Source organism: Rhinolophus hipposideros (genome assembly GCF_964194185.1).
Source record: "Rhinolophus hipposideros genome assembly, chromosome: 18".
In the NCBI taxonomy this organism is placed as follows: Eukaryota; Metazoa; Chordata; class Mammalia; order Chiroptera; family Rhinolophidae; genus Rhinolophus; species Rhinolophus hipposideros.
This window is the reverse complement of record NC_138064.1, coordinates 46,444,851-46,457,885: the sequence shown is the minus strand read 5'-3', so window position 1 is coordinate 46,457,885 and position 13,035 is coordinate 46,444,851. Positions and strand designations below refer to the sequence as shown.

Genomic DNA, 13,035 nt, shown 5'->3' with positions numbered 1-13,035 from the left:
GTAATGTGATGAGATAACTGCTCTATTGGGTGTGTATACACAGTGTTGTGGGAGGACTGGAGAGGAAGCACCTAAACAGGCCCTTGGGAGTCACTGAAGCCATCATAAAGAATGGACACTGGGCCTGGCAAACAAGGAGAGGAAGTACATTTTGAGAAGAGAAAAAGAGAAAGTTATCACTGCAGAAATAGCAACCCCTTTCTATTTTGTCAAAACTTATTTAATTTAATTTTTTTTGCAGCTTAATGGAAGAAAAAAGCCTCATAATAAAGGAATTTGAGAAGATACCTAAGCCAGGAGTAAGTCTTAGAAAGTCTAGAGTTTGTTAAATACAGCTGGATTCAAACATCCCTTTTGATAAATATTAATTTGTTACAACAGTCATACCCTGAAACATTGGAAAGATCTAAGACTCTTAACTATGGACAATGCTGAAAGGAATATCTGTATAAGTTCCGGGGTAAATATAGGTGGTGCCTATTATAGATTTTAGCTATTTGGCACCTAATTTAGACTGTTTAGTTGGACAATATCTACTTTGTTTCCAGAAGAAAAAAAGGATTCTATGGTTGGCATTTAAAAATATTATTTTGTTATAGCTATTACCCTCATAGTTTCCTCAACAGCTTATTACAAGAAATTTTTATAAAGAAGACGTATCACTTATCTATTCCTGCATAACAAACCACCCCAAAATTTAGCGGCTTAAAACAACCATTTTTTTATTGTTCACAGTTTTGAATTCTGGTCTAAGTTGGCTCAGTTGGGGCTAAGTGGTCTAGGACGGCTTTGTTCATACGTCAGCCAGCTGGCTGGCTAGTTAGTCTAAGGTCACATGTCACTAGTTAGTCACATAATGGTGGAAGGGTTTCCAGCCTTAAGAAGAGACAAGCAGCCTTAACAGAGGGCAAACTCCAACATGCAAGCACTTTTCAAGCCTCTGCTTAAATCATTTCTGGAATATTTCATTGGTCAAAGCAAGTCCCATGGGCAAGTCTAAAATCAAGGGGTAGAGAAATAGGCCCTAGCTCTTAATGGGAAGAATGACAAAGACGTACAGGAATGGAAGGAATTTGTGTCCATTTTTTGCAATCTCTTATACAAAGTAAATAGAAAGAGCATCACACTTTACATTGCTTCCACCTTCTAAATGGTTTTATTTCAAAACCGTGTTGTTGCTGTTTTAATTCCAAGGTACGAAAATCTGTTTAACATAGAGTAAAATATGTATGTATGTGTATATATGCATATACATATAATATGTGTACATATATAATTATTATACAGTATATGTAATATATACTGTTATATAAGGATACCTAACCACTATTTACAACGCAGATTTTTATGGAAAAAAAGCATTTTGAATTTTAGTTCAGGATCATAGGATCACCAATTTTACCCTCTCACAGCAGCCGTGGAGGAGGGAGGTATGCAAAAAGCCGGGAAACAGACTAAATGGATCCATCTACTCAGTCATTAGTAATGTGTGGACTTTCTGAGTATAAAAAGGCTTCTCTTCCATAAGTCAAACACTCCCCAAATAATCAGTCATGGGAAACAAAAATGTGTCATGAGTCTGCTGTGAAAGGTATTCGGGAGAGAATGTATATGAAATGAGAGATGTAATATCAATAAGAAAGTGGGAGATTGAGGAGTGCAAAGATATTTGGGTATTCCAAAACAAACTCCCTAATCTCCTGTGTGACTCAGGTTAACCATAAGCCAGATGTTCAAAGGTTAATTGCATCTGATTTTGTCAAATCACAAAGCTATTAAAAAATAGGCTGGAATTTTTCACTAATGCTTTTTGGTATGAATAAACAATTAACTCAGAAAAGAAAGCATTTAAAATACAGGAGGATAGAAAAGAAAACTGGTAAAAAAAAAATAATAAGAGTATGAATTTAATGTAAAAAATAACATATGTAATACAATTGTCATGCCTTTATTGAAAATGTCAGAAATTATACATTGTATTTAACTTGATAAGAAAACATTCAGGAAGCTCAAAACAGATATAATTAAAATGGTGAGTAAAATTATTTTTACTTTGATTTTTAGGTAGACAGATGTTTATATATCTGAAAGCAACCCAAGTGCACTTGGGTTGCTTTCAGATATATAAACATCTGTCTTCAGGCTCTATATAAACTGATAATTTTCATGACTTTTAAAGGAAATGGAGAAGAAAATGAGAATATTGAGAGAAAGCACCGAAGAATTACGTAAGGAAATAATGCAGAAGAAAATAGAAATTAAAAATTTACGGGAAGACTTAACATGTAAGCAAAAGCAATTACTAAAGGAGCAGAAAGAACTGGAAGAATTGTTGGAACATCAGGTCAACCTAAAGGTGAGCTACGAGAGTTCAGAAATACTCGAGTGTGCCTGCATGGACATAAAAATGCATGGGTGTGAAGTTGTCAAGTTTGACTGCAAGTTTGACCCACAGCCCCTGTTGGTGCTTCCTCCTCAGTCCTCCCACAACACTGTATACACACCCATTAGGGCAGTTATCCCATCACATTATCGTCACACAAACTGAAATGGTCAGCATTGTGATTTATCCAGTCAAACTAAACCTGGACTCTGGGAATTCACAAAAGACTTTAGAGTGCTTGGTAGTATCATTGCAATTGGGAGCCTCGGCCCAAGGAGAAGCCTCTCTAGACTTCACCAAGCATTTTTCAGTATTGTAAATGAGTGTCAAAAACACAGCATCTTCTGTGAAGAGCAACCAAATTTCCTAATCTCTTCTGCATATTTGTATTACCTTATCCTTGTCTGTTTGATTCCCCTCTACTTCATTCACCAGGAAAGTGATGGGAGGCCTGCATTTATGTCGTAGAAGATAATTTAAATTTATTTTTGAAAAATGTATAATTCTTAAAACTATTTTTAATTATATATTTTTTCAATACAATTGACATTCAATATTGTTTTACATTAGTTTCAGGTGCACAGCATAGTGTTTAGACGTTTATATAATGTATGCAATGACCCTCCTTATTAGTCTAGTGCCCACCTGGCACTATACACACTTGTTGCAACATTATTGACTATATTCTCATGCTGTACTTCCCATCCACAGGACTATTTTGTAATTACCAATTTGTATTTCTTAATCCCTTCACCTTTCTCGCCCAGCCTCCCAACCCCTCTCCCCTCTGGTAACCCTGTTTATTCTTTGTATCTATGTGTCTGCTTCTGTTTTGTTACTTCATTTATTTTGTTCTTTAGATTCCACATGTAGGTGAGATCACATGGCATTTGTCTCTCTCTGTCTGACTTATTTCACTTAGCATAATATCCTCTAGGTCCATCCATGTTGTCGTAAATGGTAAGATTTAGTTCTTTTTATGACTGAGTAATATACCATTGTATATACGTACCACTTCCTTATATAATGGTCTAATTATGTGCACTTGGGTTGCTTTCATATCATGGCTATAGTAAATAGAATTGCAGTGAACATAGGAGTGGATATGTCTTTTTGAATTAGTATTTTGGATTTCTTCGGATAAATACCCTGGGTGGAATTGCAGGTCATAAGGTAGTTTTATTTTTAATTTTTTTGCGGACCCTCTATACTGTTTTCCATAGTGGCTACACCAATTTGCAATCCCACCAACAGTGCGTGAGGGTTCCTTTTTCTCCACATCCTCACCAACACTTGTTCTTTATTGATTTACTGATGATGGGCATCCTGACAGGTGTGAGGTAATATCTCATTGTGGTTTTGATTTGTATTTCTTGATGATTAATGTAGAGCATCTTTTCACATGTCTATTGGCCATCTGTATGTCTTCTTTGGAGAAATGTCTCTTCAGGGTCTCTGCCCATTTTTTAATGGGATTGTTTGTTTTCTTGGTGTTAAGTTGTATGATGTGTTTATAAGTTGTGGATATTAACCCCTTACCAGATGTATTATTGGCGAATATCTTCTCCCATTCAGTAGGCTATGTTTTTGTTTTCTTTTAGTTTTATTTATTTTTTATATTAGTTTCGGGTTTACAAAATAACATAATGATTAAACATTTATACCCCTCACCAAATGATAACCCCCCGAAGTCTGCTATCCCTCTGACATTGTATATAGCCATTACAATATGATTGACTATATTCCCTATGATGTACTTTTCATCCTGTAACTATTTACACACACACACACACACACATATTTAATTATTGTTGACATTCAATACTTCAGCTTCAGGTGCACAGAGCAGCAGTCAGGCATCTACACAATCTATGAAGTGATCCACCCAATAAGTCCAGTACCCATCTGGCACCCTACATCCTCTTTACAGCATTATTGGTTACATTCCCCATAGTATATTTCACATCCCTGTGACTATTTTGTGACTACTAATTTGTACTTTCTAATCACTTCACCTTTCTCCTTTATTTTTAAATGGTATTGTTTGTTTTCTTGGTGTTAAGTTGTATGAGATTTTATATATTTTGGATATTAACCCCTTATCAGATGTATCATTGGCAAATGCCTTCTCCCATTCAGTAGAATGCTTTTTGTTTTGTTAACGGTTTCCTTTGCTGTGAAAAAACTTTTTAGTTTAATGAAGTCTCATATGTTTATTTTTTCTATTGTTTTGCTTACACGAGGAGACATATCCAAAAAAAATTATAAAAGTGATGTTACTGCTGATGTTTTCTTCTAGGAGTTTTATCGTTTCAGGTCTTACATTTAAGTCTTTACCCCATTTTGAGTTTATTCTTGTGTATGGTATAGAAAGGTGGTCTAGTTTCATTTTCCACACATATCTGTCCAGTTTTCCCAACACCACTTATTGAGTAGACTGTCTTTACCCCACTGTATATTCTTGCCTCCTTTGTCATAGATTAAATGACCACATAGGCATGGCTTTATTTCTGGGCTCTCTGTTCTGTTCCATTGACTTATGTGTCTGTATTTATGCCAGTACCATGCTGTTTTAATTACTATAGGCTTGTAGTATAGTTTGATATCAGATAGTGTGATATCTTCATCATTGTTCTTCTTTCTCAAGATTTCTGGGGCTATTTGGGGTCTTTTGTGGTTCCATATAAATTTTAGGATAATTTGTTTTAGTTCTGTGAAAAATGCCATTGGTATTTTAATAGGGATTGCATTGAATCTATAGATTGCTTTGGTCAATATGGACATTTTAAAGATGTTAATTTTTCCTGTCCATGAATATGTTGTATGTTTCCATTTATTTGTATCTGCTTCAATTTCTTCCTTCAGTGTCTTGTAATTTTCCAAGTGTAAATTTATTCCTAGGGATTTTTTTTGATGCAACTGTAAATGAATTGTTTAATTAAAGTTAATTGGGGTGACAATTGTTAGTAAAATTACATAGGTTTCAGGTGTGTCATTCTGTAACACATCATCTATATATCACATTGTGTGTTCACCACCCAGAGAACTTGGAATGGAATTGTTTTCTTAATTTTGTTATTGGTGTATAAAAAGGTCATTGTGAATATTAAATGGAATAATTAAAGCACCCTACATAGTGCAGAACAGATAATAACAAGTCTACATATTGTAGTTCCTTTTTCTCTTCTATTTAATTTGCCTATCTTAAATTCTCTTGTCCAAGATTACATAATTGAACATGATTTCATTTCTTCCTTTCTTTACTAGGATGAAGTGGTCCACCATCAAGCCATTCCTGTACAAATTGGAAAAGAGATAGAAAAAACAACGCGCAAAAAAGTGTACGATTTAATATTTTTATTTTTAATCCCTCCCAGTCCACTGTCTGTGTGTTCACTAAAACACAATGTTAACCATCTGAACATATCAAATTACTATTATAATTTTAAAAATCTCTGCATTTGTTCCTGTCTACGTTATGTATGTCAAGCTCATTAAAAGAAACTAGTGCAACATATTACTGTCATTCATAACACTTGTTCATGTCTTAAACTTGGCATGATATTCTCTTTCCAACTTATAAATCATATCTTTATGGAGAACTCCAATTGACTTTAACAGAGCTGAGCAAGGAATAAGTTACTTAAATTGTGTAGAGTTTCATGGTCTAGAAGTGTATATCAGCCTGCCAGAAGCCTGAAGTCCAAATGATAAGAACCCTTTGCCACCTATTCACTTGTGTAACACCCCCCCCCCCGCAAAAACAGTCAGAGTAGATTTGAAGGCAGACACCACTGAGGAAATTCTCAAGGTTTAGGAGAACCAAAAAAAGATAAAGATAAGTGAAGACACAAATTTCTGGAGCGATAATGTGATTACTCTGGTGACTGATCTTAAAAGAAGCAGGCATGGTAATGACTGTAAAAGTCAAGCCGACCACCACCAAAGTTGAGAAATTCAGGTCAGTTCAGAAAGGCTGGTGAGGATGAAGGTAGAATCCAGGAGATGGTAGCCATGGGGATCTGAGAGTAAGTGGGTAGGCCAGACAAATCCCTGCCTGAATGGCACTCAGTGCCGTTTAATACCCTTTAATTCCACTCATCTGTAGTCTTTACCCCACTTCTGAGATCACTTGATTTATGACTTCTATAACCTCATCAGGAAGTAAAAATAGGTAAAAGACAGCATGAGCTCAAAATAAGACAAAGGTGTGTGTGTGTGTGTGTGTGTGTGTGTGTGTGTGTGTGTGTGTGTGTGTGTATCCCCCACAGAGAAATGGAAAAGAAAAAAGTTGTCTTGGAATCTGAACTGAAAGAACTAAATGACTCCCTGAAGAAAGTTGAAACCAAAATTCATGCTTTAATGGAAGAGAAGGAGGATGTAATAAAGGAAGTTGAAGGCAAAAGAGCCTTACTTGAAGTCAAAGAACGAGAATATAACCAATTGGTCAAGCTATTGGAATTAACCAGAGAGAATGAAGCAACTTCACTAACTGAAAGGTTAGTTATGTGTGTGTCTGTCATCTGAATTTTTCTTCAATTTGTATTTGAGTATTTAAAACATCACCTCAAAGAGATATGTTTCTATAGAATTATTCAATAAATATTTTTATAGAATTTTAAATCAATTTTTACCATTAATAATAAAACATGCATTATTAAATGAAGCATTTAAAAGTGTTGTTTTTTATCCTTTACTCATTGTTTTCCTCAACTTTCTGTGACCAAATCATACGGACACAATCTGTTGTACTTTGTAAGTTTCTGAAGTGTGCCTCTGGAAAATTGTGTCACTGGAGCATGTTGTAGGTGAGGGACTTTTCCTACAAATGAATGGTATTTCTGAGGTAATTGTGACTTTTTCCCAATGGGAGTAATATAATGATGCCCCTCAGAGAGTGTTACTTTCTAATTTTAAGTAAAATTTCAGGGAAATCAGAATCTCTGTTTCTGCCAGTCTGCTATTCCATTTGCAGTTTTTGTAAAACTGTGGCTCTAAATGATACCAACCTGCAAAAACAAAACAAAATGCTTTTGGCATTATTTACAATTTGATTCTAACATGAGAATTGTTCTGCATTTACATGCTGAGCTTGCTGTCTTAAAAAACATGAAGAGGAGCTGATGACTAATTGCTTTCATTTTCTTCTTTCTTTACCTGGAACAGAGGAATCTTGGATCTCAATTTACGAAACTGTCTGATTGACAAGCAGAACTACCACGATGAACTTTCTCGTAAGCAAAGAGAGAAAGAACGAGATTTTCGAAATTTAAAAAAGATGGAGTTGCTCTTGAAAGTGTCCTGGGACGCACTCACTCAAACTCAAGCACTACATCAAAGGCTTCTGTTAGAGGTGCGTGCTGCACACCACTATCTGATTTCTAACTCCGTGCTGTCTTTTTGAAGTAAAAATACTTTAAGAAGTTGTTTTTGCTATCAACAGGGAAAGAAGAGGAAAAGAAAAAGAACAGAGTAAAAGTAATTTTAAAATGCATTGAACCTATGATAGAGCCTATAATCCTATAATGTTTTTCTATCTCTACTTGCTATCCCAAGAGTAGAGAAATGTCTTGTTTGGACCTGGCATCGGCCTGGCCAGTGGAAACAGTTGGGCCACCCAGCTCCGAAAGAGCCAACGGGGTCCCTACAGGGTAGAACCAAGTGAATCACCACCTTTACCAGTTGAAATTGACCCAGAATGTTGTCATTGTAGACATACATCAATCAGGGATGAGATCAAATTATGTCAATATAAATGGTTGGTCGGTCTGTACCTCCAACTAGCTAAGGGCTGTTGGAACCCAAGATTCAGGCTATCTGGCCCTTTCTGCACAGTATAAGAGGAGTACTCCAGCCAGAGAATGCTCAAGATAGCTGTTACTTCCTTAGTCCTCTGTGCTCCCAAGTGAGGGCATTTGGTCCTGTTGCCTCCTATTCTCTCCTCTCTCAGGGGCACTCTGTGCTAACTGTCCAAGCACCGAAAGGCCCTGGATCCTTGAGAGGACACATCTTCGTGCTGGACTTTGGCCAGTGCTTCCTTTGGAGAAAAAGAGATCAGTCTCTGAGATGAAGCAGCCGGGTGTACAGAAACAATACCCATTCTCCTCAGCATTGTCATGCTCCGTGACTTTATGGAGATTAATGACCTCAGAAATTTAAGCGGAAGTTTCCGGCTGTGGTAGACACTTCTTTTTTGTTGTTTAAATAGACTCTTTTTTTTAAATTGGGGCATATTGGGGAACAGTGTGTTTCTCCAGGGCCCATCAGCTCCAAGTCATTGTCCTTCAATCTAATTGTGGAAGGCGCAGCTCATCTCCAAGTCCAGTCGCCGTTTTCAATCTTTAGTTGCAGGGGGTGCAGCCCACCATCTTATGCGGGAATTGAACCAGCAACTTTGTTGTTGAGAGCTCGTGCTCTAACCAACTGAGCCACCCGGCCGCCCTGTGGTAGACAGTTCTGATCCTAATCTATGCCTACTCCTCCTCTCTTTCTGGGTCCATGGAAAATGTATACTTCTGAGCACCGTTTGCAGTGGAGCAGGTCTTATAACTAGTTCTGGCCAATGGATTGTATGCAGATGTGACACGTTACTTCTATCCTGGAGCATCTAATTGCCAGTGTGGGACCCTCTGGCTCTTTTTCCTCCTCCTGTGGCAATTGTGGAAGTATATGATGATATGGAAGTGCTGCAAAATGGAATCAGCCAGGAATGCTGAATCAACAGTGGCCCTGGAGAAGTGTCTTGACTGTCCCAGGCTTTGTCAGAGCCAGACATAAAACTGTCTTGGAAGAGCCATGATAGTTGGCAGTTGTTTATTTCTATAGCATAACCTAGCCTATCCTGACTAAGAGGCCAACCGTGAGCAAGGTGTGAAAATAATTTGGTAGGGTTATGAGCGATACAAATGAGTAGGTCTTGGCCTTTCTGTCAGATGGCATTCATGGACTTTTTATGTTTTTTTATCTCAATGGGGAGAATGTGCTTTTTACACTTTTGCTAAACAAATAGAACAGTTATTTATCTTTCTCCTAAGATATTTCTTATAGTTCCAGCAAGTAGATTGGTTATTTTACTACTGTGAAATCTCTTTAATTCTAGAAATGCTTTTTGCCTTAAAAGTTTACTTTATCTGATATTAGTACTCCAATAGTTACACTAGCTTTTTGTGGTTAGATTTTGCCTGGTATTCCTTTTTTCATTCATTTACTTTCATTCTTTTCTGCATATTTATTTAGGTGTGTTTTTCATATGCAGTATATACTTTTTAAATATCTGGTCTGAAATGTCTGCCTTGTAATTCTTGTATTTAGTCCAAAACTATTTAATGTAATTAATCATACACTCATGTAATAATATTCTTGGACTTATGCACAACATATGACTATTGTTTCTTTTTGTCCCATCTGTTTTATGTTCCATTTTCTCTCCTGTCTTTCTCTCATTTGGATTAATCAGAAAGATGAATTTTTCTATTTCCATGTTCTATTCTTTCCCCTCATTTTTGATATGTGTTAGTTTTGCATTCTCTATTCATTTTTTGGGTGGTTACCCTAAAGATTATAACATTCATCCTTGACTTCTTAGGTCCCAGTATAAATTAATACTTTTATTACTTCCCAGACAATGCTAGAAACTTTGAAGATTTTAACTGTTTAACTTTGCAACTCTTACTCCCTCAAAGATATTTTTTAATCCAACTTTTCAAGTTATTCTGTTTAGAAGTATTGGTTTACTATAAGCCGTTCCATCTTAGCCCAAAGCCTGCGCTGCAGACATTTCACGTTAACCACAATGAGATTTACAGTAGATGACAGGTATAATATCTGTCCCAAGTATTGACGGGCACCTAAATGTGTTCAGTAGGAGGCTCTTAAAACCAGCAAGTGTTACTTGTATTGATAAAACAATCTCTGTTTAATGGTCAAATAATCATAAGTAAGATTTCTTTAAATAATAATGGGATAAAAATTATCATTAACTTTAATTTTGGTGATTCCAGTAGTAAGTAAAGTTAGTCTGTTAAACATGTTTTTAATGCTGAATCAACAAAACATTCCCCTTAAAAATGAAAACCTAAATACTAGAAGCAGTTAAAATAATTTGTCACTTAGAGAATTACCTTTTACTGATTTCAAAAACAGTTATACATAGATAAAAGTCACAAGATTTGATCTAAAAGATGACACACACTAAACAAAATTAAGTTTTTCTCCACTAGAAAATCTAAATTAAGTAAAATAGAAGGGATATATAAACATAACATGTAATTCTGCTATTTCTACTTCCAGTTAAAATATAATATATTGTGATGGGCCATGGTTTCTGCCATAGTAGCCAGAAAAAAATTGGATAAATTAAAAATCATTTATTTTTAAAAGACATAAGGGAGTTGTGGGAAGTAAATTGCTTCAAGGCCAAAGTACTTCCTAGGTGAACAGAGCTGGGTAGCCTTATTTTCTCCCTGGGGCGTTCACCAAGTCTAAGCATGGGAAGGTAGAAAATGGACCTGCCATAGAGAGAGAGAGACTTCACTGGGGTTAGGCAAAACTAGCAGAGCTTTTAACATACAAGTGGGTTAGCACGACAAATTGAAACATGGATGATTTCTTAATCGAATACATCATACTCTCAAATAATAATATTACACATTACAGTACACCTCTGTATTTAATCATGGCTCCTTTTAACTTCCATTTGGTACTGAACAGAAATAAAAGCCCATATCTTTACTTCACTACAGTCCCCTCAGTGCTTCTGGGGGCTTTGCTATGATATTCATTATTATGGTTTAAGGGTTGGAATGTTACAAGTCTGAAAGCTTATTCTCTTTCTAAACAAAACCACGCCCAAGATTGTGACAACAACAAAAGCCTCTAAGCAAGTGAATATGACACTTTCTGTTTGGTATGTGTCAAGTGGAGTACTGTGCAGGTTACCAGTCCCAAGACAGCAGAACACCATCCACCACTTAGCAGTCCCAGGGAGGAGACCCATTGCATCTTGGTACTGGAGTTACCAAGGAAAACATAACACAGTCAAGCACTGGATGGGCCAACACTTTACTTACATAGAGAAGAGACAGAGCTAGATTGACTTCCGTAGTGGACATTGGTCCCCTGTGGCCAGAGGGTCTCTCCTGGCGGCCAGCTCAGAGTGATTGGCCTATGCTCCCTCCTGTTCTGACACAATTGAAAGAACCCTGACTCTTCTCCTGTGGAGTGTGCAATACTGAAAGCTGGCGGTGTGCCTGAGGGTCATGGATATACATGCTTAGGAGAAACAAAGGAACACTGTTGTGCTTGAAACAAGGAAAGATATTCCCACACAAGGTGATAAGCCTGGTACAGGCTGTGTGGACTCTTTATCTCTCGGTAAGGAACTATTTCAGGCCCAAAGCCCATTGGTAAGCGGCCAAGTGGTGGTGGAAAGACTGCACACAGGAAACTGCCTTTCCCAACAGTACAATTTTCCTTTATTTGTATTAATAGTTTTCTAAAAGTTTTCTCATTCTTTGCTCTAATTTAGAAGTGAGTCTGCATTTTTCCCTATAACTGACTGATTTCCAGTGTGCAAGACCATTGTGACAACATTCTATTTGAAGAGAGTATCAGCTTTGCATCCGGTAGATTCAGGCTTAAATCCTAGATCCACTGAACTCTGATGTTAGTCATTTCCAAGTCTTTCAACTGGGACTTTGCAAGGAATAAAAATAATTACAAATGTGAAAGTGTGTAGTACCAAGAAGATGGTACCAAGAAGTAAATGTTGCTTTCCTTACTTATCCATATGAACTTTTTCAAAGGCTAAAGAAAATTTTACAGTTAGGATAAGACTGTGAATCTGGCTATTTCATTCCTATGGAGACGATTGTACCATCAGGCCCTGCTGATTAATTAACCTCAGAAATGTCTGTCAGTACCCACTCTTCATCATCTGAATGACCACACCTGCCTAACCACTGTTCTCTCTTTGTTCTTTTCATTCTGTCCTGTCTTCCATTTTGCTATCAAATTAACATTCTTACATGACATTTTCATGTGTTACTCACTTGCTCAAGACGTTTAGTGTTCCTTATTTTACATAATCATAGAATGTATGATTCTGAGAGAAATCATATGGTCTAAGGAAGGCAAAAAGGTTTTATCTCAAGCACCAGCTCCATTCAGTTGGTGGTAGCTACTTGTAGTGACCACGTTGCAACGGGATTGTGAGGCTCAGCTTGGCTTATCAGCTCTGTGGTTGATTGGTGATGTCTGCCTCTGGTATGGAAAGACAGATCACAGCAAATACATTACATATTTCCTACTCCTAATCAAGCCTTATTCGTTTAGCTCATTCTTGTGGTATATCGTCATACTCTAAGGAATATGCTTATAATGCTACTTCTTGGTTTTTCAGTTTTAGACCTGATTTTTTTCTTACTTCTCACCATAAAGGATGAGGATTAAGCTTCTTTCTACCCCTGTTCAACACACATATGTCTTGTCCCTCCATAGCCTCATGTCATGATTTTGGCTAGTTCAAAATCTGATATTTACATTATTATGAATATAGAAAGGTTATTCACACTTGAGTCACATAATATTAGATAATTATTTTATTCTTCTTTATAAAATTTTGTGTTCCCAGGAATTTATAAACAACCTGTTGT

The 13,035-nt window shown here is 36.6% G+C and overlaps 1 protein-coding gene across 2 annotated transcripts in view; it reads left to right on the top strand.

The window, feature by feature from the left end:
• Positions 1 to 13,035, top strand: part of CCDC146 (coiled-coil domain containing 146) — a 127,146-nt gene that overhangs the window by 87,917 nt on the left and 26,194 nt on the right. For both annotated transcript variants that reach the window (XM_081079616.1, XM_081079615.1), the window contains exons 5-9: positions 242 to 299; positions 2,180 to 2,356; positions 5,651 to 5,724; positions 6,655 to 6,882; positions 7,550 to 7,736. In XM_081079616.1, coding sequence (XP_080935742.1) covers positions 242 to 299; positions 2,180 to 2,356; positions 5,651 to 5,724; positions 6,655 to 6,882; positions 7,550 to 7,736 — 724 coding nt within the window. The remainder of the gene's footprint in view (positions 1 to 241; positions 300 to 2,179; positions 2,357 to 5,650; positions 5,725 to 6,654; positions 6,883 to 7,549; positions 7,737 to 13,035) is intronic.